This window comes from Zeus faber (genome assembly GCF_960531495.2).
Source record: "Zeus faber genome assembly, chromosome: 9".
NCBI classification, from domain to species: Eukaryota; Metazoa; Chordata; class Actinopteri; order Zeiformes; family Zeidae; genus Zeus; species Zeus faber.
In genome coordinates this window covers 2,435,559-2,462,887 of record NC_137197.1, presented here as the reverse complement: position 1 = coordinate 2,462,887, position 27,329 = coordinate 2,435,559, and the positions used below count along the sequence as shown (strand labels likewise).

The 27,329-nt window shown below is 47.9% G+C and overlaps 1 protein-coding gene across 2 annotated transcripts; it reads left to right on the top strand.

The window, feature by feature from the left end:
• The first annotated feature begins 929 nt into the window (after positions 1-929).
• LOC307235123 (tripartite motif-containing protein 3-like) lies at positions 930-25,229 on the top strand. Of its 2 annotated transcripts, XM_080007111.1 has the most exons (13): positions 930-1,047; positions 12,270-12,446; positions 13,141-13,384; positions 14,063-14,214; positions 14,935-15,115; positions 15,611-16,343; positions 17,081-17,184; positions 17,276-17,443; positions 17,888-18,056; positions 19,540-19,599; positions 19,798-19,868; positions 20,561-20,701; positions 22,676-25,229. In XM_080007111.1, the coding sequence occupies exons 2-13, from the start codon at positions 12,301-12,303 to the stop codon at positions 22,826-22,828; spliced, it is 2,322 nt and encodes a 773-aa protein (XP_079863237.1). In that variant the 5' UTR covers positions 930-1,047; positions 12,270-12,300; the 3' UTR covers positions 22,829-25,229. The 2 variants fall into 2 exon arrangements, with proteins under 2 accessions (XP_079863237.1, XP_079863238.1); XM_080007112.1 differs by lacking the exon at positions 930-1,047 and having other exon boundaries at positions 12,415-12,446; positions 13,202-13,384.
• The last annotated feature ends 2,100 nt before the right edge of the window (positions 25,230-27,329 follow it).

Genomic DNA, 27,329 nt, shown 5'->3' with positions numbered 1-27,329 from the left:
ACTGTATTTAACCGTAAGATTCAAGATTCTTAATTTGTCACATGAAGCCATGCAAGTACGGTGGAGTGAAATGAAAAAAGTAAAAAACTGCAAAGGCCGTGCAAAACAAAGTAAGGAGTAGTAATAACAATTTAAAAAAATAATAATAAAAATAATAATCTTAATCAGAAAAAAATACACAAAATCAAAGAATAAGACTTAATATACATATTGTAATAATAATATACACAGGGGTGTACATGGCTTATTATGGAAGCGATTTGTAAGATTTAACAGGATCATTTTATTTCTCGGGTGATTGAAGCCTCCACCGTAATAAAATAAAAGGCTCCTTTGTACTGTGACGTCAGAGCCTCTGCAGCGCAGCGTGCCGCCCGCTCCTTTGCATATTCCCGCCCCCTAGAGACGCCATTGGTCACACCGAACTCCTCCCACTGACCGATAACCAATGAATGCACCGTACTGTAGCGCCAATAGATCTAGAATCCTAGATGCGCGATTAACCGACAAAACCCTCTTGTCTCTATACGTCAATAGCGCCGCCATCTTTTCACGGTGTTGAAACGTGAGCGGCGTATGCCCAAAAATGTATAATGATAAAATACCATAGATTTAGATAGAAAAATATTTTTCATTTATTTTATTTATTATTTTTGTAAGTAAAGTTGTAAAAAATAAAATAAAAATAAAAATAAATAAATATGTTAAATATTTCCCCCATGACCTCAGCCCTTGCAAAGCTGCGTCATTTTTATGAAATTCCATTAAAAGAAATGTGCTCGGTCCGGTAAGTGTACGGGGTTAACACCGTACCAAGATGGCGGCGGTGTTGACGCGTCTGTCCCAGCGCACCGAGCGGATCTAGGTCTGCAGCTCACACGCACCCAGCCCTTTAACCGCTGTTGTTCCGAGGATCCGGACGCGCACAATGGAGAGAAGCTGCTGACACCCTGCTGCTGCTGACACCCTGCTGCTGCTGCTGACACCCTGCTGCTGCTGCTGACACCCTGCTGCTGCTGACACCCTGCTGCTGCTGCTGGGATTCATGTGAGTACACGCACTCTGCTTCCTCTGCTTCCTCTGCTTCCTCTGCTCGGTGGATGTTCTCTGGTGCCTAAAAGAAATGAACCGTAGACCCTCATTACAGGATGAATAATTAATCTGTGGATCCGTCCGCAGTGGTGAACCAGGTCTGTTGTCATGCTCCCCGATCAGGCATCATTATGCAGCAAAAACAAAAGATAATTCAAAGAAAATTGAAAGATGATTACAATCAATCAATACATCAACCAATCAATCAATCAATCAATCAAATCATTCATTCATTCATTCATCTATATGTAAATAATAGCAAACAAATCATTCCGACTTGTGGAGGAGCCGTCTCAGCATCCCATCCCATCCCATCCCATCCCATCCTTGCTTCTTCCCGTCCCACATCTCCATTTTGGCTGTGCTGCCTTGCTCAGGGGCAGGTGGGCACGCCGCTGCAGTGCGAGGGCCGGGCCCCCGACCCCAGTGTCCCCCTCCTTTTGTCTGGGGGGTGAGTGTTCTGCTGCTTCCTGATCTCAGTATGCAAGTGGTGTGTCCGGGCCCCCACGGGCCTGTCTGTGGATCAGCTGTCCGTCCCTTGTGTGGGGCTCCAGGCTCCAGGCTCCAGGCTGGAATCCTCCGGTCCTGGAGGGGGAGAGCCCATGGTTAGAGTTTGGGAGTTCTGTGGATGTCTCATTCATTTTGAACTGAAGGTCCGGTCCCCCCACCCTGGTCCAAGTCCTGCCCGGGCCCCAGCCCTGGCTCCCTGGGCTGCAGCAGGACTCAGAGGCCCCTCTGGACCGGAGCTGTTGCACTGTGTGTGTGTGTGTGTGTGTGTGTGTGTGTGTGTGTGTCTGTGTGTGTGTGTGTGTGTGTGTGTCTGTGTGTGTGTGTGTGGACCCCCCCCCCCGTGGGCTCTGGTGGCTGCAGCCAGGGGTGGGGGGCGTGGGGGGGGGGACACGACCTGTGAATGCTGATTGGAGCAGGTAGCGGTGGTGTGATGTAAGAGTGTGATTCACAGCTTTTTACTGCAGTGGGCGTTGGACTCGTCCTTTGACGCCGCGTCCTGTCCCCATCAGCATAATGGAGGACGGACGTTGGATTAGAGCTGAGCACCGCTCCACGCTGACCAGCAGTTTGCTCCGCTGTGGAATCTGGTTCCGCCGTTTGGAGCCAGAGCTCGGTGTGGAGCTTTGAGGTGGAACGTGCTTTTAACTGAAGCCCCTTGACCTCGAGCGTCGTATCCCATAATAATCACAGCTTTGCACCTTCAGTCGAATGGATTCTTGCTCCTGAGATGAGGCGCTTGATCCGAACATCTAATCTAATTTCTAATCCAACTGTCTAACTTCTCTAACTATAAAGGCAGGAGTCTGTCTGTCTGTCTGTCTGTCTGTATGAATGTGTCTGTCTGTCTGTCTGTCTGTCTGTCCTTAGATTATCTCGACCACCATTGGTCCGATCTACTTCCCGCCCACCACGACGTGCAGTGTCCAATGTGGTTGAACTTGGACGCGGGACACGTGTCATATGAATAAACTTTGGATAAATGGCGAGGCAGCGGGGGGCGGGGCAGGGGGCGGGGCAGGGGGCGGGGCAGGGGTCACAAAGAGCGTCTTTCCTCTGTACGGCTTGGAGCGACAGTTTCATCTTCCGCGGTGGAACAGACGGAATCAGACGTTTTGTTCAACGCGGCGTGGCACTCGTCTGAACCGAAGCAGGAAATGAAGAACTTTGATTTCCTGTCGTTCGTCCAGGAAAACACGCAGGGTTCACACGACCAGATAATGAAGCACATTTTGGGCCTTCGTCGCTGTGACGTGAGGGACGTTTTGAGCGTTTATTTGTTTTTTTTACTCGATCCGATCGGCGCCGACGTCGTCAACACTTCTTCACTGTTTTTTTCTTATTGCCTTTTGGATTTATTTGTGGATCGATTACTGAGATTTAGGGTTTTGAGAGTCGGGATTCCGGGTAATCTGGCGCTGCCTCCGTGCCAAACCCCGCGTGGCGTCATGAGATCAGGACTCCTGGTCGGCTGTTGGTGAATGGACTCGTGTCGCGGCCGTCTCTCATTTTCAACGTCTCTCATTGGCTGGAGGAGTCCTGCAGCGCGGCTCCATCTTCACGCTCCTCAGATCCTTCCTTAAATCACTGAAATGATCCATAAATCAATGTCCTCCTGGTTTTCCCCGTTTAACACCAAGTCTCCTCTGAGTCTGAGGCGCCGTGGTTTGACTCCACCATGGCTGACTCTGTTGGGTTCTCTGGTGATCACGCTGAAGTGAGGGATTCTGGGTAGAACATCCGGTGATGACCTGTTGATGTTTCACCCACACGGTCGATCTGATGCAGGGAAAGATGGAATCAAGATCTGACGCCAACAGACAAGATAACAAGATAACAAGGCAACATGTCAACATGTCAACATGTCAACATGTCAACATGGCAACATGTCAACATGTCAACATGTCAACATGTCAACATGGCAACATGGCAACATGTCAACATGTCAACATGGCAACATGTCAACATGGCAACAAGGCAACAAGTCTTATTACAAACATGTTGATTTAACGTAGAGAAGCAGAAACTGATGGATGATGGAGACAGGTTCAGTTCCTTCCACCACATATATTTTGTGGTTTGTCGTGGAACCACAGACACGTGACAGACATCACACCTTCTATTAGGATTATTATTATTATTATTATTATTATTATTATTATTATTATTCACATCCACGTCTTGGCATCTCTCTTAATTTCAACAAAACTCCAAAATAAATGACTTTTAAATGTGAAATAGAAAAGTGAGAAATGGAACGAGACGGACGGACGGACACGCCCTCCCGTGGCTTTCTGAGCCGTTGGGTGGACAGAGGAATGACGCTTTGAATGTTCACTTACATTTATGGAATTTAAATTGTGCCTGGAGCCAGGTCTCCATGACGACCAGTGACGGCGTATCACCGAGCTGCGTTTCCTGCTGATGTAGATGTTTCCAGCGTCAAAGCCTCGTGGCGTCTTCTGATGTGACGTGTGTTTGATAAGCACCACACACACACACATGCACACACATGCACACACACACACACACACATGCACACACATGCACACACATGCACACACGCACACACATGCACACACATGCACACACATGCACACACGCACACACACGCACACACACACACACACACGCACATACATATATATATATATATATATATATATATATATATATGGCACGCACACACACACACATCCTGTCACCATTGTTCTTGGCTGGAGACCAGTTTATTTCCTCAAAGTGTTTTACATAAGATGTAACGTACATGATATGAAGGTGAATAAGAATCAAAACACAGAAATAAAAGGTTAAAAATATATCATTAAAGGTTAAAGTGCAATTTAAAACACACAAACATGTTCCTACACCCACTTGGGTCATTTGGAGTAAAGCGAAGCAAAACAACCAAAACCCAATCGAATCAAAAATAAATGAATATATGACAAATTACCCAGAATGCACTGTGATGCATCTCACTTGGGTTCATTCAACATGAAATCTGATATTCTGTTAATTCATAGATGTATATTTTGTTGTGTAGATTACTGTAGTACTACTACTACTACTACACATCCATCCATAGCCACCTGGGCGTGGCCCTCAGGCGTGTGATGGACGTGTGCACGATGGCAGGCGGCACATTGTGTTTAGTCAGCCGCTGTGATGTACACTGTGGGCGAGCGACAGTCTCTCTCTGTCTCTCTCTCTCTCTCTCTGTCTCCCCCCCCTCTCTCCGTCTCTCTCTGTCTCTCTCTCTCTCTCTGTCTCCCCCCCCTCTCTCCGTCTCTCTCTGTCTCTCTCTCTGTTTCTCTCTGTGTCTCTCTCTCATTTAAATGTGTTAATGCACAGTAAAGGTGGATGAAAGTGGCCGAACCATTTTTAACAACAAAAGACATGGAACGTCCTGGACATGGAACATGACGGAGCATGACGGAGCATGACGGAGCATGACGTAGCATGATGGCACATCATGCAACATGGTGGAGCATGGAGCATGGTGGCACATGATGGAACATGGTGGAGCATGGATTGATGATGTTGGTAATGTCTCTTCAGGAGGCTCCTGTTCCTCTTATCAACATGGATCCACTCTGTAGATGTTTATCGGGCTCCACAGACAGATCAGCAGAACATCAGCCCAGCATGGTTCCCACCAGGCAGGGCCCCCGCTCCCAGTCCTACCAGGGCTCCTACTCCCGCCGGGACTCCTACTCCCACTAGGCTTCTGGCAGCTCCAGGGCTCCCAGTCCCGTTGCTGGTCCTGGGTAACTGGTGTGGTTTGGTCCGGGCCTCATTGCGACGGCAGAGGAAACACATTCAGTTGTATCAACCAAATGGAATTTGGGAATTTATTATGTGTGCGGTTCAAATGACGTCCTGCTTGAACAGATAATATGTTCAACAGCTCCAACCACCAACCTTTAGAAGTGGTTGCCCAGTTGCCAAACACGCATCAGCTGTTGGTTGCCAAGGCCGACAAATAAGTTGCAGATTTCTAATTGCTATTTCTTTTATTTTTATTTTTTTCCACATACAAGAAGAAAAGTGGTGCAGAACCAGAGCACATGAGACAACGACGACGACGGCCCAAATCTCATTCTCATCACGATCGTCAGGTTCAGGTTCAACGGGAGACGACGCCTTTTTGGAAGCAACGTGACAGAATATCTGCATGAGATGATGATTCTGAGGGCCGTGCTGGAGTCCAGGAAAAACCAACACAGACGCTTTTTAAAGTAAACTCTGCTAAGTTTAGCGCGTGAGGATCTGCGGCTTATGTAACGCATCCCATGAATAATTGAAGCTGTGCAACCTGCTTCAGTGTTTCTCTGTGGATCCTGCTTCAGTGTTTCTCTGTGGATCCTGCTTCAGGGTTTCTCTGTGGATCCTGCTTCAGGGTTTCTCTGTGGATCCTGCTTCAGTGTTTCTCTGTGGATCCTGCTTCAGTGTTTCTCTGTGGATCCTGCTTCAGGGTTTCTCTGTGGATCCTGCTTCAGGGTTTCTCAGTGGATCCTGCTTCAGTGTTTCTCTGTGGATCCTGCTTCAGTGTTTCTCTATGGATCCTGCTTCAGTGTTTCTCTGTGGATCCTGCTTCAGGGTTTCTCTGTGGATCCTGCTTCAGGGTTTCTCTGTGGATCCTGCTTGGGTGTTTCCTGTCCCGAAGACCTTTCTTCCTCTGATGCATCAAACCGTTTGCGGTGGAACCAGACCGTGGCCGTCTCCCGGTTTTGGAAGGAACCAGGGGGAGAAGGGGAGGACGGTCTCCATCTCTCATGTTCTCCCGCCCGGGCCCCGTCGCGACGCGGCCTTCTGAGCGGGTCCGACCCGGAGCCACGTTTCCCCCCTGAACGTCGACCTGGAAGAACGGGCTCCGTCCTCCCCTGCCCCCCCCACTGCAGCTCTGCTCCGCGTCACGCCAGCGTCGTCCGTGCGGATTCAACTGCAGATTCCCGGATTGGGTGCGAAACATTGCGGTTCCGCCTCGTCCTCGCTCTCCCTCGCTTCCTGTTCTCCAAACCCTTCCTTCTTCCTGTTCCATTTGTGGCTTGAGGTGAATGTTCGTTCATATCCACAGTTCACTGACCACGCCCAGCTACGCTACAGCAGGTTGTCAGGACGAAGTGACGCAACCTACTTTTTCCTAGTCTCTGACTTCCTGTTTTCTAGTCTCTGACTTCCTGTTTTCTAGTCTCTGACTTCCTGTTTTCTAGTCTAGACTCACACGCTTTGGGACTATTTATTTTCCTGAATACTTAATAGACTGTCCGTCTATATTTGTTGTGGAAAAGGAGATTTTAATTGTTTGCCCCGTTGGACTGCATTGAAGCCCGGTTAGAAGGTTTTCCTTTTGATGGAACCAGCATTTTAACGTGACCTTTGTTGGTGCTGAACCCATTTGACCTTTACGACCTTCACATTCTGGATTTGATCCACGCCGCATAACCTGCGTTCTGACCGGTCGCACCGTTTGGGGTGTGGCTGCAACTGGGAGCATGAGCGACCAGACGTGTGTTAATGTGCAGATGCTGTCTCTGCAGTGTGGTCATCCAGATGGTAGACGAGGCCCCGGGCCCCGCAGGGGGCCACTAAGCCACTTGGCCCCAGTTGAGAGTGTTGGAAATGCCACGCAATACAATCGTTACAGCGGGAAATCAATACTGGAATTTAACGTGCTTCAGAAATGTTAAAACATAATACAGTCATATTGGGATACATCCTTTTGTAGTCGTTAAACTGAAAGAACTGGAGTTTGGGGTCAGGAAGCAGCATCCTCCTCCTCAGGGAGCAGCAGCATCCTCCTCCTCAGGAAGCAGCATCCACCTCCTCAGGGCGCAGCATCCTCCTCCTCAGGGCGCAGCATCCTCCTCCTCAGGGCGCAGCAGGCTCCATTTCACCACCAAGACTGAAGGAGAAGCCTCATGGCGGCGTTATGATAATGTCTGAGCAAAGTGCTGAACGAGGCTTTCCCTCAAGGAAACACATGAACAGGATGTTGACTCCTCCTCCTCCTCGTGTCCGAGACGAGCTTCTCCAAGCTGACCTGGGATGTGTTTTCTTTGGGATTCTTTCCTGATTTCGCTCATTGCTTGTCACTGCTCTGGAATCAGGGCGTTTCCACACTTTCCGTCTGTTTTCCTTCTCCTCCTGGTTCCATCTGTTGTTTCCTCTTGTGCTGTGTCTTAATGTCTCTTTGAAGCTGCTCTCTGCGGTGGAGGAGAGGCGGTGGAGGAGAGGCGGTGGAGGAGAGGCGGTGGAGGAGAGGCGGTGGAGGAGAGGCGGTGGGCGGTGGGTGGTGGACGTGCCGTTCGGGGGACGGAAGGGAAAGATTTATTTATTTTTTTGCAGGCCTGCAGCAGAGCAGGGATGCAAGACTCAAAAACGATTCCTTCATAGTGAACACATCTTTGAAATGACTCAGCTATCAGGAGTCACTCTGGCAAAAGAGTGTTTGTTTGTTTGTTTGTTTGGTTCATGGCTCAGTACGACTCAGGACACACTTCAGGCTGAACTGAATCTGAATCTGGATTTACCAACAAAAAGAGCCGTGAGCGGCGAGTCAAGCGTGTGCAAAGTTTTGATTCAGTCATTGGCGAATGAGAGCGTCTTCGACAACACAAACTGAATTAATTCCTGGGGGTTAAATACATTTGGGAAAACAGACAAATCATTTGACACAATTAATACTCAATGTGATTGATTTACACTTTGCATTCCACCAACATAAATCATATTGACGGAAGTAAATCATTTTTATAATTCACACTTTGTATTTCTCTGCCAAAATAAATCATTTGGAGAGACTGCGGCAAATAGATTTCCTGGGTTGCACAGCTTGCGTTCTTCCACCCAAATAAATAATTGTGACATGATTAAAAATTTCCTGTGCAAATTCCTCTCGTTCATTGTTCAGGAAGTCCTCCCTCGCTCGCCGTACGTTACACCAACCCAACCTACAAACAAACAGTTGGAAAACTGACTCCTTTCACTGAGCCACTCATCTAGAACCGACTCTCAAATAAGGGTGAAACCTCTCATGGTTGGAGCAGAGAAGCAGCCTGTAGTGAGACTGAGAGGGCGGAGCCTCTGGGCCGACCAGCTTCCTGCTGATGTCACCGCTCCATGCGAAGGGGGGAGGGAGGGAGGGCTGGCAGCCAGGCCGGGGTGTGGACAGTGAAAGGGATCTGCCTCGGCCCTCAGTTGCACAACAATGGGGTCTGCGTGGATTCCAACTGTAAGTCTTCCATGGGAGGGGCTGGGGGGCTGGGGGGTGGGTGGGTGGGGGGCTGACGTGTAAACTATTTAAAAGAGAGAGGGCGGGGGCTCTGTGGCCCCCTACTGGAGGACTGCAGAACAGCAGAACAATGTGAGCGTTAAAAACACTGAATCCTTGGCTCAGAGTCGTGGGATCAACTGAGAAAACAGTGTTTTCATTGGTTAAAACTATATATTATTTAGGTTTTTCTAAACTTCATTTGTGTATCTTAATATGTCAATTTCAAGTTCTAGGAATTTTTTTATTTTTGGTTGATCCAAGAACTAATTTCTTCCAGTTACAAAGGCAAGGTTGTTCTTTATCACCTTTCAGTGACGGTGGCTGCTCTGTGTCCACGTTGACCTGTGACTCTGCTGCAGAAAATATATTTAAAGATAAAGCATCGCAGGCTCCATGCACACCACAGAGGGATGAGGGAGCATCAGGCCTTTCCAAGTGTCAGTTGTAATCCTCACACGCCGCCGGTTTATCTCTCTCAGAGAGAGAGAGAGAGAGGAATGTCATTGTTGGAGCTCTTTTCTGCAGAGCGGGGGCAGCTGGCATCGTGAGGGAGGGAGGCGGTTCAGCTCCTTGCTTTCCCCTGTCTCCCCACAGACAGACAGACAGACAGACAGACAGACAGGTGGTGTCTTCCCCGCGCCAGCTGGGGTGCAGGGAAGGAAGCAGGAGGAATTTGGGGAGGGGCGGCTCCGAGGCCTCCTCTCCCTCTCAGCTGGACTCTGATATTGGAAAACACCCGGAGCTGAGCTGGTGACGCCTCCTCTCGGAGCAGCAGCGTGGGGCGGTCACTGACGTAGCCGCAGGGAGATGAGGGCGGAGCACACGCACACCCGGGTCTGAACGTGCCGGCGGGAGGAGGGAGGGAAGGGTGAGTTGATATTTCTGTTGAAGGGAAATTTGAGAGCGAGTCTCTGCTCTGTCCCAACAGGTGTCGCCCCCTCCACGGTCTTTCGCTGGGTGGTTCGCCGAGGGCGACGCTGTGGATCCTGGTCCTCTCTCCCCGAGAGGTCAGCGATCACCTGAGACCCCTTGACCCCTTCACCCGCTCTGCTCTGGAACCCTGGGATCTCAGGGACGAGGAGGTAGAAGATCAGGGAGGTCCTTTAGGGAAGGATGGACGTCTGGGTTTCTCTCCTGGTGTAACCTCGCTTGAGTAGAGACAGAATTGAGCAGAGTTTGCGGAGATGTGTCTTATGCCAGTGGTTCTCAAAGTGCAGTGTGGGGGACACCTGAGGGGTCCTTCGAGGGGTTCCATGGGGCCCCAGCAAAACGATTAGTAGTTAAACTTCACCCCAACAAGACGTCGACACCGTTGGAGAACATCCAGTAACGACTGTTTGGACCCAAGCTTCACCGGCGTCTCCCCGACGAGAGCAGAGCATCACATCTGACAAGAACCTTATTGAGTCCGATTGGACCCAGTGGATCAAACGGCAGCTCCTCGGTGTGACCTCAGCTCTCATTCATCACGTGCTGAACGCGCCGCAGAGCGCTTGGTGCTCCGCGTCGGACACAATGCACACATTGTGCTGTTATCTGAGAAAAGCCGACGGCCACAGAATGAAGACGTTTCTGCTTCTCTCTGAGGGTCTGTCTGAAGGGTTTACTACAGGGAAACATTATGATTATTATGATTATTATTATGGTGATTATTATTATTATTCTCCGCTTCTTCAAATCCCACCTTTGTCCACTAGAATATTTCTGGCGGTGTAAGACCATCATCTAAGACACTAGTGTGCTCGTGAAGCATCTTAGTTTCCTCAACAGTAGGAACCTTTTAGATCGATAGATAGATAGATTTACATTTAGCAGACACTTTTATCCAAAGCGACTTACAATTGTTCAAAGACCGACGGACGCAGCCATCAGGAGCAATGAGGGGTTAAGTGTCTTGCTCAAGGACACTACAGCATGCTAGCAGGAGGAGCCTGGGATCCAACCAGCAACCTTTAGATCACTAGACCACCAGCTCTACCTCCTGAGCTACCATCCCCTTGATCATCAACGAGTTCAGATTTTCAAGCTCGGGTGTAAAGTACAGAAACATTTGTTTTGTGCAGCTGGATTTTTGTATGGAGTGTTTTATTTTCTTTGGGACTCTTTTCTACAAAGAAATAGTGACCGGCGTCGGCGCCAACAGCTTCATTGTCATGTAAATCCCGTCGAGCAGAAAGGGTTGGTTTTTTTTGGGGGGGGGGGGTTAAGCTTTTCTCTCTGGAGCACAATGACGTCTGGAGGGTGGAGCAGACGCGGGCGGTGCGTCGTCTGAGACCACGAGCGCGGAATAAGGAGGTGTCGGCGTGCGGTTTAGGGTCGTGCAGGCCAGACTCGTTAACGGGCAAAATGCTGTGATTTGCTTTGTGGCGACAGATTCAGACCTGATGGAAAAACAGAATCGAACCTGAAATGAGAGAAGAGGGTGAAGTTTAACCCTGAAGTGACTGATTAACATCCTCAAGTCTGTGTTTGCATGGTTGGTGTGTGGTCCTCCATCTTGGTGTTGGCGTGTGATCCTCCATCTTGGTGTTGGTGTGAGATCCTCCATCTTGGTGTTGGTGTGAGATCCTCCATCTTGGTGTTGGTGTTGGTGTGTGATCCTCCATCTTGGTGTTGGTGTGTGATCCACCATCTTAGTGTTGGTGATGGTGTGTGATCCTCCATCTTGGTGTTGGTGTTGGTGTTGGTGTGAGATCCTCCATCTTGGTGTTGGTGTTGGTGTGTGATCCTCCATCTTGGTGTTGGTGTGTGATCCACCATCTTAGTGTTGGTGATGGTGTGTGATCCTCCATCTTGGTGTTGGTGATGGTGTGTGATCCTCCATCTTGGTGTTTTAGCAGTAATCCACAATGCTTCACTGCATGTTAGGAACCACAACAAACAATGAGGACTAAAAACCCAGTCCCCTAATAAAAATAATAATAATGACATCATTTCCTGAGATTCCAAAATATTGTTTTAAAGAAAGAAATTCAGATGAAGCTGTGCATGCCCCGCGGTCCACTCCAAACGGACCCGCCAGCTGAGAACCTAGCCCTCGAATCGCTCGGTGTTCGAACCCACGTGTGGCTCCTCCTCCGGGTTGAAATGGAAAGGGGGCGTGTCTCCACGGGCGTGGCAGTGACAACGAGGTGCATCAGCATCAGTTTCCTTATTGAGTGCAGGAGACGTGCGGTTCCAGTCCCGTCTCACTGACTCATCCAGCAGCTTTTCCAAGATGGCGCCTCAATGAAGCGGTGGCTCTTCAGCACCATTCAGTGACTCATGTTTTCCCAGACTTCTGCTGTTCTGACTCCATCCTCCTCGCTCCCTCCCTCTCCTGCATCCCTCTCTTCATCTCCTCTCCATCCCTCACCCCTCCACCTCTCCTCCATCCCTCCTCCCTCTCCTGCAGGCGAGCCGCTTCCTGCTCTCCGTCCAGCTGAATGTCGTCCTCCATGTCCCAGCGTGAGAGCGGCAGTGCCAGCCCGGTGGTGCGGCAGATCGACAAGCAGTTCCTGGTCTGCAGCATCTGCCTGGACCACTACCACAACCCCAAGGTGCTGCCCTGCCTGCACACCTTCTGCGAGAGGTGGGTCCTGGCACCGCTTCCATCAAAGAAAGTCAAGGATTAAATGTTAAAGTACTTGTCATACCCAGTTTCCTGAGTCTGTAATACTTAAAAATTGGGGAAAAAAACAGTATATATAGCATGATTTCTGCAGATGATGCTTATGCAGATTCAGATTATAATTTCCAATAAAATAGAGCGGATGGAGTCATAGTCATTTATTTATTTATTTATTTATTTATTTATATAGCTCCTCTTTTTTTATTAACTAAATGAATGTAGAAATGCAATAGAGTGAAAAGTACAGATATTTGCTTATAGTGTTGGATGTAGTGGAGTAAAGGTCTAAATCTTCTAAACCAAATCTACTTGGGTAAGTAAGGACAGATACTTGCTGTGTTGACCTCTCTGCCTGTGTTGCTGCTCACGGTGCCGGACATTTACAAATGTCTCGTGGTGAGATCCCCCGGTTCCTCCAGTGCAAGAACCTCTCACAGCCTCGCGTTGCGTAAGGCGCTGGGAGGGAAAACACGGAGTTGGGTTCTGCAGAAACACTTCCCAGCGCAGCCAACGGGTGGTTCTGTTCACCTCCCCACACACAGAGCAGCTTTTCCGGCAATGAAAGGCCAGGATGCCCCGTGTCCCTTCAGCTCGGACCGGGCTGAGGCTGCAGGAGTCGCTCTCGCTCTTCACCCTCTCGCATCCCTTCCTCCAGATGCCTCCAGAACTACATCCCTCCTCAGTCGCTCACGCTGTCGTGCCCGGTGTGCCGCCAGACGTCCATCCTGCCGGAGAAGGGTGTGGCAGCGCTGCAGAACAACTTCTTCATCACCAACCTGATGGAGGTTCTGCAGCGCGACCCGGGCTGCACACGGCCCGAGGCCGGCGCCGTCCTGGAGTCGGTCAGCGCCGCCGCCGCCACCTGCCAGCCGCTGTCCTGCCCCAACCACGAGGGCAAGGTGGGTCACTCTACCTGTCGTCCACGCTCCTTACACACTGTTTACTAGTCCTGGGAGGAGGCGGAGCTCTGCACTGGGGGCACGGGGAGGAGGCGGAGCTCCAAGTAGGACACACGTACACAAACATAGAACTTTGAAAAGAATAAATATAATGTAACATAATTTTAAAAACAGGCTTTGGGTTTAACCCAAAGTCCATCACTGTCGGCCAGACCTCAATAAAAACAAACAGTCACCCAGCTCAATAAGATTTAAATTCACTGTTTTAGTATTACAATCATTCATGTTGGGGGAAAACATGAGCAGGGGTTCACACAGAGAAAACTCAGGTTGGTTAAAAAGAAAACACCGGTATTTTTTTAACCTCAACCTTATTTCTCATCATTGGGAGTCAACCTCAGTGATGACATCATAATCCTCTGAATCACAGAGGTTGACTCCCAATGATGAGAAATAAGGTTTAGGCAAAAGATAAATTCTGTAAGGGGAGAAGTGGTGTGAAATCCTGTCACCTTTTAGAATAGTAAATAATAATTGAATATTAAATAATAAGACCAAACGTTAAGCACCACCTCATGATAAAATTTGCCACACGTTTTAAGATTTGTTTGAATTCTTTCTGAGGGTTGTGACGTCGTCCTATTTGCTGCCTCCGCGGCTCCGCTGCGCCCCCTGCAGGTGATGGAGTTCTACTGCGAGTCGTGTGAGACGGCCATGTGTCTGGAGTGCACGGAGGGCGAGCACCGGGAGCACGTGACCGTTCCGCTCCGAGACGTCCTGGAGCAGCACAAGGCAGCGCTGAAGAACCAGCTGGACACCGTACGCAACAGGTACCGGGCAAATACACGGTGTTTTGGAGGAAAACCTGAAAGTACTACAGGCGACACCCTTTCTCCGTCCAAGACTTGCTGAGCTCTAGATTTACTGAATAGAACAGAGTTTGACCCTTAGGTTCAATAGAACAACCCTTTTTGGGTGTTTTCTTGTCCAGAATTTGGAGAATGTCACCAATCTTACGAATCTTACGAATTTGGAGCCAGTGCCATTGATTTACATTTTGGCCTCTAAGCAACAGATTGAGGCCAAATATGATTTTTATTTATTTTTATTTTTTCAAGATGACTTCAGTGGTCAAAGTGCAGATATTCCACATTACATATTAGGAAACAGTTTCATGTGAATTTGAGTATTGGCTGCTTTTATTATAATGGCAGTTATGGAGAGAGCTCCACATGGATAATATAGAAATTATGTGACTATTACTATATATATTCAACTGAGTTTGGTAACAAAAATGAATGAATCAAATATCAGCAGCACCCTGTGGTTGACAACGCCTGGCATTAGAGTTTGGGGGAATAATGACAGTGGTAATTATGAGATTAGAAAAATCTGAAAGTGGAGTCGCTTGTTTTTAAAATGTGACCAGTTTGAGGCTCTTGGTGCTGGAGTTGTTTTTAAAGTATTTTCAGCCCGTTACCGGGACAACACCAGTTCTGTGTGAAAGCCCCGCGGCGCTGCTGTGAACGAGCCTCCCCCCCCTCGCCCAGGATACCTCAGCTGACGGCCGCCATCGACCTGGTGAACGGGATCTCCAAGCAGCTGACGGAGCGCAAGAGCGAGGCGGTGTCTGAGATCAGCACCACCTTCGAGGAGCTGGAGAAAGCTCTGCACCTCCGCAAGAACGCCCTGATATCCGAGGTGGAGAACATCTGCAGCTCCAAGCAGAAGGTCAGAGCACTGCACCTACACAACATGAGGAGCAGCTGCTCTGGTTGCTGGAGTGTAAAATATTAGTGACAAAGGAAGACAGAGTGAGGACTTGAGGTTGTCTGACTGCAATTTCACTTTCTGTCCATTTCAAAATCAATTGTTCAGAAATATTCTGATGGTCCACCTCGCATCGCCACATTTGTCATTTTCGTATTATTTTATGTTCAAAATCAAATTATTTTTTTATCAATGATGGTGTGAAATCATGTGAAGTATTATAGACTGAAAACATTTTAAACAGCAGTCCATGTTATCTTACTCCCTAAGTTCAAATACTATAACTATAATAATAATAATATTAATAATATACTACTATTGCTATAATATAATGCACCAGAACACTCCACGACACACGCTTAAAGAGTGTATAATAAATAATATAAACTTGACATATCGCTCATGTATTTAGAACCGTCTCCGTACTGTGTTGTAACAGAGTGCTATGTACTGCAGGTGCTGCAGGCCCAGCTGGCCTCCCTCCTGCAGGGGAAGGAGAACATCCAGAGCAGCTGCAGCTTCACGGAGCAGGCCCTGAGCCATGGCAGCGCCACCGAGGTCCTTCTGGTCCAGAAGCAGATGAGCGAGCGGGTCAGCGCCCTGGCCCGACACACCTTCCCCGAGCAGCCGCACGAGAACGGCCACCTGCGCTGCCAGGTGGAGACGGAGGGGCTGCGGCGCTCCATCCAGAACCTGGGGGTCCTCATCACCACGGGGGCCGTGGGCCACACCAGCGTGGCCACGGGCGAGGGCCTGCGCCACGCCCTGGTGGGCCAGCACACCACGGTGACCGTCACCACCAAGGACAAGGACGGCGAGCTGGTGAAGAGCGGCAACGCCGTGCTGCGTGCCGAGATCCTGGCGGGTGACGGGGCGGGGCGCGCCGAGGCCGAGGTGGTGGACAACAAGAACGGGACTTACGAGGTGGGCTACACCGCCCGCTGCGAGGGCGAGTTCAGCTTCTCGCTGCTGCTGTACGAGCAGCCGGTGCGCGGCAGCCCCTTCCGCTTGCGAGCCGTCAAACCCTCCGACGTCCTGCAGTCGCCGGATGACGTGAAGCGGCGGGTGAAGTCTCCCGGCGGTGGCGGCGGCCATGTCCGGCAGAAGGCTGTGCGCCGGCCCTCCAGCATGTACAGCACCACCAAGAAGAAGGAGAACCCCATCGAGGACGAGCTGATCTACAGAGTGGGTGGGTGCGGCTCTGAGAACAACGGCTGCCGTGGTTGAAATGTGAGGGATAACGTGCAGCCAGACGGTCACTTTATTATTATTATTATTATTATTATTATTATTATGCTATTAATTTTAGTTGTTTTTATAACAACTGTCTGGCTGCACATTATCCTGCTAATTACACACTACTTAGTAAATAAAGGAATACAATGAAATTGAATATTGATTAGAAACGATTTTATATCTAGTTGGTCCAGTGTAAGAGATCCTGATGAGAAAACACACACACACACACACAGCGACGGTAGCGGATTGTTCTTCTTAAAAAGTATTCTATTACAAACCTTTTTTTCTGTTATTAATGTTAAATTGGACTCTTCAAGTCTCCCATCGCAATTTCTATGTAGCGTCGCTACGTAGTCGTATCTTAAAACATTGAAGTTGTTTGTTTTCATGTTATTTCATTACTATTGGATGCTGCTACGTATAATGTAATGCACGCAGACATTCACAGTATAGATTTAGAGCACGTGCTGTTTTAATGTTTCTCCACCACCAAGCACTCCTGTTGTCTAAGATATAAAATATATAAAATATTTAAAAGAAGATATTAAATAAGATATGTAATAGCATTTAAAATGAGATATAAAATAAGGTTTCAAATAGATATGAAGATTTCTAATAAGATGGCTGGTTATTTGTCTTTCTGCGCTTACGGCCTGGTGTTGATCCTCCTTGCCCGTTGTGCTGCAGGAACGAGAGGACGAGATAAAGGCGAGTTCACCAACCTGCAGGGAATCTCCACGTCCAGCAATGGACGCATCGTGGTTGCCGATAGCAACAACCAGTGTATACAGGTTGGAACCACTCGGCTTCAAACGGACCTTCCGTGTTTTCCGTCCCGGGACGGATGGTTCTTAACGTGTTGTGGTCGTTTTCCTCCTTCAGATATTCTCTAATGACGGGCAGTTCAAGATGCGCTTTGGGGTCAGAGGTCGCTCGCCCGGCCAGCTGCAGCGCCCCACGGGGGTCACGGTCGACATGAACGGAGACATCGTCGTGGCCGACTACGACAACAGATGGATCAGCATCTTCTCCTCGGACGGAAAGTTCAAGGTGGAAAAAAAGTTTTTTCCTGGAAAGCGTGAAGTCCTGTGATCAGTGTCAACTCTCAAATCATTTGAATATCATAGAAATGAAAAAAACAATGAGTTTTTCCCTCAGTTCCCTGCGCTAAGTATATTTTTACTTTAGTATTTGCTTTACTTGACGGGGACGTCAGCTCAGCTCGTCTGTTAAATTTGCAGCTTTTTTTTCTTCTGTGTTTACGAAACCTTGTCAATCTGCCGCCATCTTGCTGCTACCTCTATAAAATGTTAAGTGTCACACAAAGTAAAACCATTTAACGCAGGAATGGAGCTGCTTTCAGGAAGCCCAAGTGTTGACATTGAATTCCAACCTTGCATTTTTTGTTTTGTTTGTTTTGGTCTGGTTTTGATTGACTAGCCCGCCCTCTGGTGCCCCACAATCGCACATTGTAAAACCGTCTTCCGTCCTCAGAGCAAAATCGGTGCCGGCCGTCTGATGGGGCCGAAGGGTGTAGCGGTGGATAAGAACGGACACATCATCACTGTGGACAACAAGGCGTGCTGCGTCTTCATCTTCCAGTCCAACGGGAAACTGGTCACCAAGTTCGGAGCGAAGGGGACATCAGACCGGCAGTTTGCAGGTACCGTGAGCAGGAAGATGGTCGCCTTTATTTCAGTGCGATTAATTCACAGCACTATGTATCTTTTGGGATTTGGGGCCCCTTCAGTTTCTCAGTGCAATTGCACCATTACACCACTGTCGTGGAACTCGGTCCAGCATCCGAAAATATTTTATTTTACCGGACAAATTTGAACCTTATCGGTCACTTTTCAATAACATTCTGTGATACAAACATCGAGGTTACAGCCTCCCTGAAGGGACCTCGCAGCTTCTGCGACCACTCGGAGCACGGCTCCCCTCCGGTGTAGCTACCGGATGTGCTCGGCCTGCCGGATCGGCTCACACACGCCAGTCAGAGGGTGAAACAAACCCCGTGGCGCAATGACGGTGAGGGCCGGTGCGATGGGCTGAGGTGCTGGTGGGATCGTAGCCCTGCGGGGGCCGGCGGGTCGCTGGCCAGCCTCACTCGTACCGTGGGGAGGGTGCAGCGGCAACGTTTTGGACAGTATGAGCATTATTATCTCTGTCGCAATGTAGCTTGAATGTTATTCTCCCTTGTAAGTCGCTTTGGATAAAAGCGTCTGCTTAATGACTAAATGTAAATGTAAATGTATTACCGGAAATTCTGACCGGCAAGTTCATAATTTATCTTTTTATTTATTTATTTTTATAAATTTTACCAGGCCAAAAAAGAACAGTAATTACCAGAGTCAAACAACAACCAACAACCAACATCCAGTGTTAAAACATAACGCACTTTTCCTGCGGTTTCGACCCCAAACACAGAAGTAACATAGTGCACGAACAAGCGTCCGGAGGGTGGAGGTGAATTAAAGAAGTGCCTTCTACATATTACAAATCAGTGTCTCATCAGAAGTATTCTCAAGCTCTTATTTTAAGGTAAACAAATGACAGTGTTGCTTCATTGTTATTTTGCTCTTGTTATTTCTCCTAAAAGCTGAGGCCTATGGAAACTTGTGGGTTTGGGCCAGATTTACAGATTTCCTCCCATCTATCGACTGCACTGCGATGGACGCATTGTTTCCGTAGCGATGGAGATGCATGAAACTTCCTTTAAAGTTTTTAATTCTGAGGAAAAGTTTGAAGAAACTTCCTGTTGTACTGTAAACATCCCTTTACTCCACACATCATCAGAATCCAGTCAGAGGGTTTGTGAAGTTGATTTGGATGAAACGCATCAATCATCCAATCACTGAATCACCGAGACTTCAGATTTTAAATATGAACTTCTGCTGTTTGTGTTCAACACAATCCAAGTGCGACGTTGCATGAAAATGACTGCGTGATTCATCACTTTTCACTCAGAATGCGGGGAAGTGAAACCTCGCCCGACGTCCGTTGAATCCGTATCGCTCGGGTAACGGTCGAGGGGTTTGCGACGCCACTCGAGGCACGAGACGCTTCTCTGTTTTCGCTCGGAACGGCTCCATCGCTCAGGTGCCATCGCTCACCTGGAACTTTCCTTCTTTTCTTTCTTTTAGAGAAATGTGGCGCAAACATTTCACTGGAGCAAAAGCTCAGTAAATCTGGCCCAGTGTTCAGTAAGTAACCATCCATTTTCTGTTTGGAAATCTATAACTGCAATACACACACACACACACACACACACACACACACACACACACACACACACACACACACATACCGCCACTGTTCCTCCCAAAGATTCTCACTTTTTAAACGTCTGGAAATAAATATCAGCGTGTGACTCTCTGCATTGCGCTGCTGGCTTCTTTCAGGTCCTCACTTTGTGGCGGTGAACAACAAGAACGAGATCGTGGTGACAGACTTCCACAACCACTCTGTCAAGGTGTGTGTGTGTGTGTGTGTGTGTGTGTGTGTGTGTGTGTGTGTGTGTGTGTGTGTGTGTGTGTGTGTGTGTGTGTGTGTGTGTGTGTGTGTGTGTGTGTGTGTGTGTGTGTGTGTGTGTGTGTGTGTGTGTGACCTGAAATGATCTCTCTCTCAAGGCTTGGATTTCCCCCTGGGGATTAGTAAAGTGTTATCGTATCTCTGTTTACATTTTCTTTCTGCCCTATCATCGTTTTCTTTCACATTAGTGCAAATGTATTACCACTGGCATGAAATCTGAATATTTTGGCCTCTTATATTGTTGGTTTTGCAAATAATAACTAAGACATATTTGTGCTGGTAGGTCTGTAATTGAGTAGCTGTTATTTGGGGGGAAAAGGTAAAATGAAGCTTCCTCTGAGTGCATTGGGAATAGAGAGTTTACTTCCATTACAAATAATATAAATTATTTTTAAAAAGTATTATTAAAATGTATGTTCTATGTATTCAACAAAACAAAAATGGCTTTTTGACCAATTTCCTGCCACATGAAAAAAAAAAAAAAAGTTGTATATATTGTTATCCTGCATCACGTTACTCATGAAGCCTTGAACTGCGATCACAGAGACCACACGAGTGTTGCTGTGTGTTCCCTGTGCAGTTTGCCTCGAGCGTCCTCCCCAAACAGCCCTGTCCTGATCCCACCCCCTGCAGGTGTACAACGCAGACGGGGAGTTCCTGTTTAAGTTCGGCTCCCACGGCGAAGGGAACGGCCAGTTCAACGCTCCCACCGGCGTCGCCGTGGACGCCAACGGCAACATCATCGTCGCCGACTGGGGAAACAGCCGCATCCAGGTTTCAACCGCTTTGACTCTTAAAAGATCGTTCCGCTGTTTTCCGACCCGGGGTCTTAGAGTCTAATAGTCAAGTTTTATTCAAGTGTTCCAGGTTCCATCCTCTCTAACTTCATGCACAACCTGCGTCGGGGAACGTGCCCCCCTGCTGCCGCTTCTAATGGAAACCATTACCAAACCTTTACCTTTGAATCTCCTTTCCAAAACAGGAAACGCGCATAGTTTTTTCTATTTTATTTACACTTTGTTATTTACAAATAACATTTTGTGTTATTTACACTTTGTGGGTTGCCTAAAGCACTGGGATTCCATGCCGTGCAATGGGGAAAGGATTGAGGAGGATTGAGGATTTTGCTCTTCTTCGGGCTGCTCCCGTTAGGGGTGGCCACAGCGGATCATCTTCCTCCCTGACATCACCCGCCTGCATGTCCTCCCTCAGCACCTCCATCAAGCTTCTCTTTGGCTTCCTCTTTTCATCTTGCCTGGCAGCTCCACCCTCAGCCTCCTTCTCCCAATGTAACTCTCATCTCTCCTCCACACGTGTCCAAACCATCTCAATCTGGCCTCTCTCACTTTTCCACCAAACTGTCCAACCTGAGCTGTCCCTCTAATGTCCTCATTCTTAATCCTGTTCATCCTTGTCCCTCCCAATGAAAACCTCCACATCCTCAACTCTGCCACCTCCACTTCATCCACCTGCCTTTTAGTCAGTGCCACCGCCTCTAAACCGTACAACATGGCTGCTCTCACTAGCGTCCTGTACAACTTCCCCTTCACTCTGTCTGAACCCTTCTGTCACAGATCACTCTGGACACTCTTCTCCACCCACTCCACCCTGCCTGTACTCTCTTCTCCACCCACTCCACCCTGCCTGTACTCTCTTCTTCACCTCTCTCCCGCATTCTCCGATGCTTTGGATGGTCGACCCAAAGTACTTGAACTCATCCGCCTTCTCCACCTCCACTTCTTGCATTCTCAGCTTTTCTCCGCCCTCCCTCCCATTCAGGCACATGTATTGTGTCTTACTCCTGCTGACTTTCATTGCTCTTCTCTCTAATGCTGCCTCCACTTCTCCAGGCTCTCCTCCACCTTCTCCCTACTCTCACTACAGATCACAATGTCATCTGTGAACATCATAGTCCACAGACTCTGCCTGACTTCATCTGTTAACCTGTCCATCACCATTGCAAACAAGAAAGGTCTCAGAGCTGATCCTTGATGCAGTCCCACCTCCACTTTGATGCCTTGGTCACGCCTACTGCACACCTTACTACTGTCTGACTGCCCTCATACATATCCTGTACCACTCTTACCTACTTCTCTGCCGCCCCCGACTTCCTCATGCAGTACCACACTTCCTCTCTCGGCAGCCTATCATACGCTTTCTCTAAATACACAGAGACGCAGTCAACTCCCTCTGTCCTTCCCTGTACTTTTCCATCAGCATCTTAAGGCAAACATTACATCTGTAATACTTCTTCCAGGCATGAAACCATACTGCTGCTGGCTGATCCCCACCTCTCCTCTTAACCCTTTAAAAATGAGATTGTTTATCCATGCTTTATGAGTTGGCTGGTTTTCCGATCATGCTGTCTTCCCCTCAAAAGTACAAATGACTTAAAAATCCCCTTCCCATAAAGAATACACTTCTCCTTAGGATTTTAATGTAAATATGGAAATATACATTGACATGCTGGGTTAATAAAATATCAATAGATTTTATTACAGATTATTAGATTGGTCGGCACAGAACAGAGCATCCGAAAAATGTAATTATTGAAATTATCAGAATATTCTTTGCGTTAGTATTTTAGCTCAGCATGTCCTGTGTGATCTACTCTGTCGCTCATGATGGTACTGGGTCCCAAGTTCAAAATGCAGTCGTTGGCACGTTCATCCTCAAATGGCTGCAGTTATTTTAATGAAAGATTGTGTTTTTCAGTGCGACCCGTTGAACCTCCGTCTGTCCCTCCAGGTGTTCGACAGCTCCGGCTCCTTCCTCTCCTACATCAACACGTCGGCAGACCCCCTGTACGGCCCCCAGGGCCTGGCCCTCACCTCGGACGGCCACGTGGCGGTGGCCGACTCTGGGAACCACTGCTTCAAGGTGTACCGCTACCTGCAGTAGAGAGGGACTGGCCTGAACCGGTTTGATCCAGTCTGAACCGGTTTCATCCAGTTGGATCCAGTCTGAACCGGTTTGATCCAGTCTGAGCCAGTCTCATCCAGTCTGAACCAGTCTCATCCAGTCTGAACCGGTTTGCTCCAGTCTGAACCGGTTTGCTCCGGAATGAACCGGTTTGCTCCAGTCTGAACCAGTCTCATCCAGTCTGAACCAGTTCCACCTGCAGCACTGAAGACCCTGGCGGTGCAGCGTCCGTCGATGTGGGCCTCGAGAGGCGCGCGTCGTCCCCTCAGCGCCACCTCCTGATGTGTTGCCTCCAGCGCCCCCTCAGCTCAGGAGGTGCATTAACTTTATTTCAGCTCGGACGCCGCGTCCGCGCTCCGCGTCGTGAAGCCGTGAGTTGATTCATTCTGGAGTAACGTCCGTTCACGACTTTTCACAAACTGTAATCCGACAACAAGGTTCATATTAAAATTTGTGTAATATTCATATAAACTTCATATAAAATCAGGTGTTTGGGTTAGGAGTGATTTTTCAACTTCAGCAGAACCATTTTTGTTCATGTTAATTTGTGGACCCAGATTTCATGAAATTGTTAAATTATTCGATACTTTGCTTTTCATATGCGCACTCCTTCCTTTCCTCGTCCTCTGATCCAACTTTATCTCTCCGCTTCGTCAAGGTATCGAACCGACGTTCTTCCGAGGCGTTAGCGGCATATTTTGTGTGTACTGCACCTTTAGCGGCCGAGCGAGCCGCGGACAGTGGCGCTGCATGAAGTTCAGTTTGACTGTGAACGGCGACGCCCTCCTTCTCCGACGCGTCTACTTGTAGTTGTCTGGCCGGCGGTGGAGCCACGCCCGCTTCGAACCGGAGTCGAACCTTCTCTGTGGTAGAAGGCGAGGAGGGGCGTCGCCGCCACCGCCCGTGCATTGGTTTGCTGTATGTACTGTATATGCATAAATGTATATTGTGTATATTTGATCATGTGCTTTGGTTTGGACACACGCAGCCTTTTGGATATTCAGAGACTCCAGCGGTTAAAAACTAAATGCTGAACGGCAGCTGTTTTCAAAGTGTGTTTGTGTTTTTGGAGGAACAGCCCAAGGAGCGCTGTGCGTGTTTATTGACAAATTTCAAAGCAGCACAAAAATCGACTTTGTTAAAACTGTTGTTTCAAAGAAAAATTACAAAATGACAAAAGGAATTGCTCGTTTATTTTATACACTCGCTCAGCATTTGAGAATTGTATTTTTCTAATTTGATGATTTTTTTTTTTTCCCCCTCACGCTGCTCGTTTCCTTAAGATGAAAACGACGTATGAAGCTGAATTCAGTCTGAATCCAAATGAGTCGAGTCACTCGTCTCGTGAGCAGCACCTGCAGCTCAGCCCAGGTTCCCACCTGGGACCAGGACGTTGCTTTGTGTTGAATTCTTCTGCCTTTCTTGCTTTAATCACTTTGTGTCGCAAGTTGGATCCGATCTTCACAGAATTCAATGAAAAAGATCGAACTTTTGGGGGTGGTGGTGGTGGTGGTGGTGGGGGGGGTGTTGTTTGGGTTTGAGTCCGGATCAGTCGTGTTGAGCGGTGATTTGGGGAAAGTCAAACTCCCTCCCTCGAGGCTTGGCTGGAGGGAGAACGTGGAAAACAGGATTCAAACTTTGTGAACCCGGATGTTCTCCACCTGCGGCTGCACCATCATAACAAAGGCTTTTATATCAATTCCGCTTTGCAGAGTATTTTAGCTTCATCTTAAAAAAACAAACAAACAAACAAACACTGTAGGATTTATTAGATGCTTATTTATTCGACACTATTTTCCAACAAATGCATCGCGGGAAACTGATGCACTTCCACGCCAGGACACGCCCACTTTTAGTATCGGTTGGAACCGCATCTCGCTCTTCCTTCCTCCTCCTCTACCTTCCTCCTCCTCCTCTTCCTCCTCTTTATTCCTCCTCTTCCTTCTTCCTCCTCCTCCTCCTCCTCCTCCTCCTCCTCCTCCTCTTCTTTATTCCTCTTCCTTCCTCCTCCTCTTCTTTATTCCTCTTCCTTCCTCCTCCTCCTCCTCCTCCTCTTCTTCTTTATTCCTCTTCCTTCCTCCTCCTCCTCTTCTTCTTTATTCCGTGGAGCGTCAGATTCCAGTACCACAGCTGTAGATGAGCGAGCTGCATGAGGCACCATAACGTGGGACATATCCCCCAAATCTCCAGGCTTCCAGACCCCAGATCTCCTTCCTCCTCCTCTTCCTCCTCCATCCAGACCTCCTCCCCAGACCCCAGATCTCCATCCTCCTCCACCCCCACCCAGATGTCCTCCTCATGCAGCTGGTCTGCTCAGTGACTTGGTGTTTGATGCGTTCCTCTTCCTCTTCCTCTTCCTGTTTATTTCGATCCAAAGCCTTTTTCTTTTCTCTATAAATATGCACTGGTAATAAAAGCACATGGTTTACAGACAGAATGGGTGCGACTGGTCATTTTACACATTTGATGTGGTACACGATTACATCTTTTCATAATCACAGGTTAAGCTGACAGATCACTATCACACAGATTACTATCAATCACTTCCTCACCTTATGTTAATTACTGATGGGCAGATGGATTACTCGCTGGATTTGTCTACTGTGTGTGTGTGTGTGTGTGTGTGTGTGTGTGTGTGTGTGTGTGTGTGTGTGTGTGTGTGTGTGTGTGTGTGTGTGTGTGTGTGTGTGTGTGTGTGTGTGTGTGTAAATTGTAAGGTAATTTTAATTTATTTGGTATTTCTTTATTGTATTCTTGTTACTTTATAGGTTTATAGTTATTGTATATCATTAAGTTGAGTGTTTATGCCATATTTTGGTTATTTGTTGTTAATTCTTAGGTCAACAGTGAAAAACAGGTCTTATGTACAGTTAAAATCTCTTAACTAGTAGTATAGATAACTAAACAAAATGGAAATATAATATTCAATTAAAACCGAATTAATAAATGGGGGAAAAAATATTTGTGTGTGTGTGTGTGTGTGTGTGTGTGTGTGTGTGTGTGTGTGTGTGTGTGTGTGTGTGTGTGTGTGTGTGTGTGTGTGTGTGTGTGTGTGTGTGTGTGTGTGTGTGTGTGTGTGTGTGTGTGGGAATTTAAAAAATGACTTCCAGCAGCTCCACAGGCTCCTATTGTTTTGCTTTTTGCAGAATGTGTTCTTTCTGCCCCCCGTCGGGTTGTAATGGACTTAACTTTTCCATTTGCCCCCAAGGTCACAGAGGTCAGAGGTCAAACATCAGTATAAACGACTAATGAGGAGATTTTACGCTTCAGGGTGGATGTGGAGCTGATTTCTGACTGTACCTACTGCTGGGACACACACACACACATCCTCTCAAACTCATTCTGAAGGATCTGTGATGGTGATGAGGTTCATCAAACTCCTGTGGAAAGACACAACAGCACCTTTGACCTCCCCTCGTGTTTTTCCCCAAATACATGAGAAATAAAGTGGTTCAGTGTGAAACGATCCCAGTTTCTTTCAAGGCCACCTCTAGTTTTTTGGGGGTTTTGCATTTTGAGTTGTGTGATGCTGCCTCCCACAATGCCGCGCATTTAGACAAATAACTGCTTTAAGCAGCAACCAATTAAAATTTCAAGCTGTTATCATAATGATACTTGGCAAAAAGCAACGTATTACCCAAGTTGGTGGAATAAAACTACTTACAACAGAATGTAATTTTTTTAACTCATTTTGCTACAAATACAGTATACACTACTCACAAAAAGTTAGGGATATTGGGCTTTCGGGTGAAATTTCAGGATGAAGATGAAATGCACTATAACCTTTACAGGTGAACTTAATTTGACCTTCTCTAAACTTTTGAATGCACATGTCCAACTGTTCAATGGTTCAGTACTTTTTGCACAACTTGCTGTTCTCTAACAAGGAGCTGAACGGAAAAATTCACAACAGGTGTTTGATCCATGAATGGACCAATACATTTCCTGGTTCAATTAGAGTTGGTATTTAAAGTCCTCTTCATCATGCTGTTCACATGTTGACATCATGAGACCAAGACACCACCAACAACTGATCAACAGCACCTCGCCTGGCGAGGCTTCAAACAGGATGTTGTCAGAGGGAAGTGGCCACTGAGCTTAGAGCGTCACAGAGTGTCATCAGCAACTTGCAACAGAGATACAGAGACTGGAAGAGTCACAGAAAGACATAGAAGTGGACGTCCTTTGGCCACATCCCACACTGATGAGCGCTTCATTGTGAACAGTGCCCTGCGCAACCGCATGATGATGCCACTCAACACCAGGCACATTTAAGGGAGGTGAGAGGCACCAAGTGTCACGTCAGAACATTCAAAACCATTTACATCAGCGTGAACTGCGTGATAGACCACCTGCAAGGGCACCTGACCACACCACCCGGCACAGGCATCATGGACTTGCAGGGGCCAGGGAGCATTGACACTGGACGAGGGACCAGGGGCCTCAGTGCTGCTCTCTGATGAAAGTCGATTCACGTTGA

Coding starts and splice junctions, on each gene's coding strand:
- LOC307235123 (XM_080007111.1), top strand. CDS start 12,301: ATGTCGTCCTCCATGTCCCAGCGTGAGAGCGGCAGTGCCAGCCCGGTG. Junction 13,385..14,062: donor GCCCCAACCACGAGGGCAAG/GTGGGTCACTCT, acceptor CGCCCCCTGCAG/GTGATGGAGTTCTACTGCGA. Junction 17,444..17,887: donor CCTCGGACGGAAAGTTCAAG/GTGGAAAAAAAG, acceptor TTCCGTCCTCAG/AGCAAAATCGGTGCCGGCCG.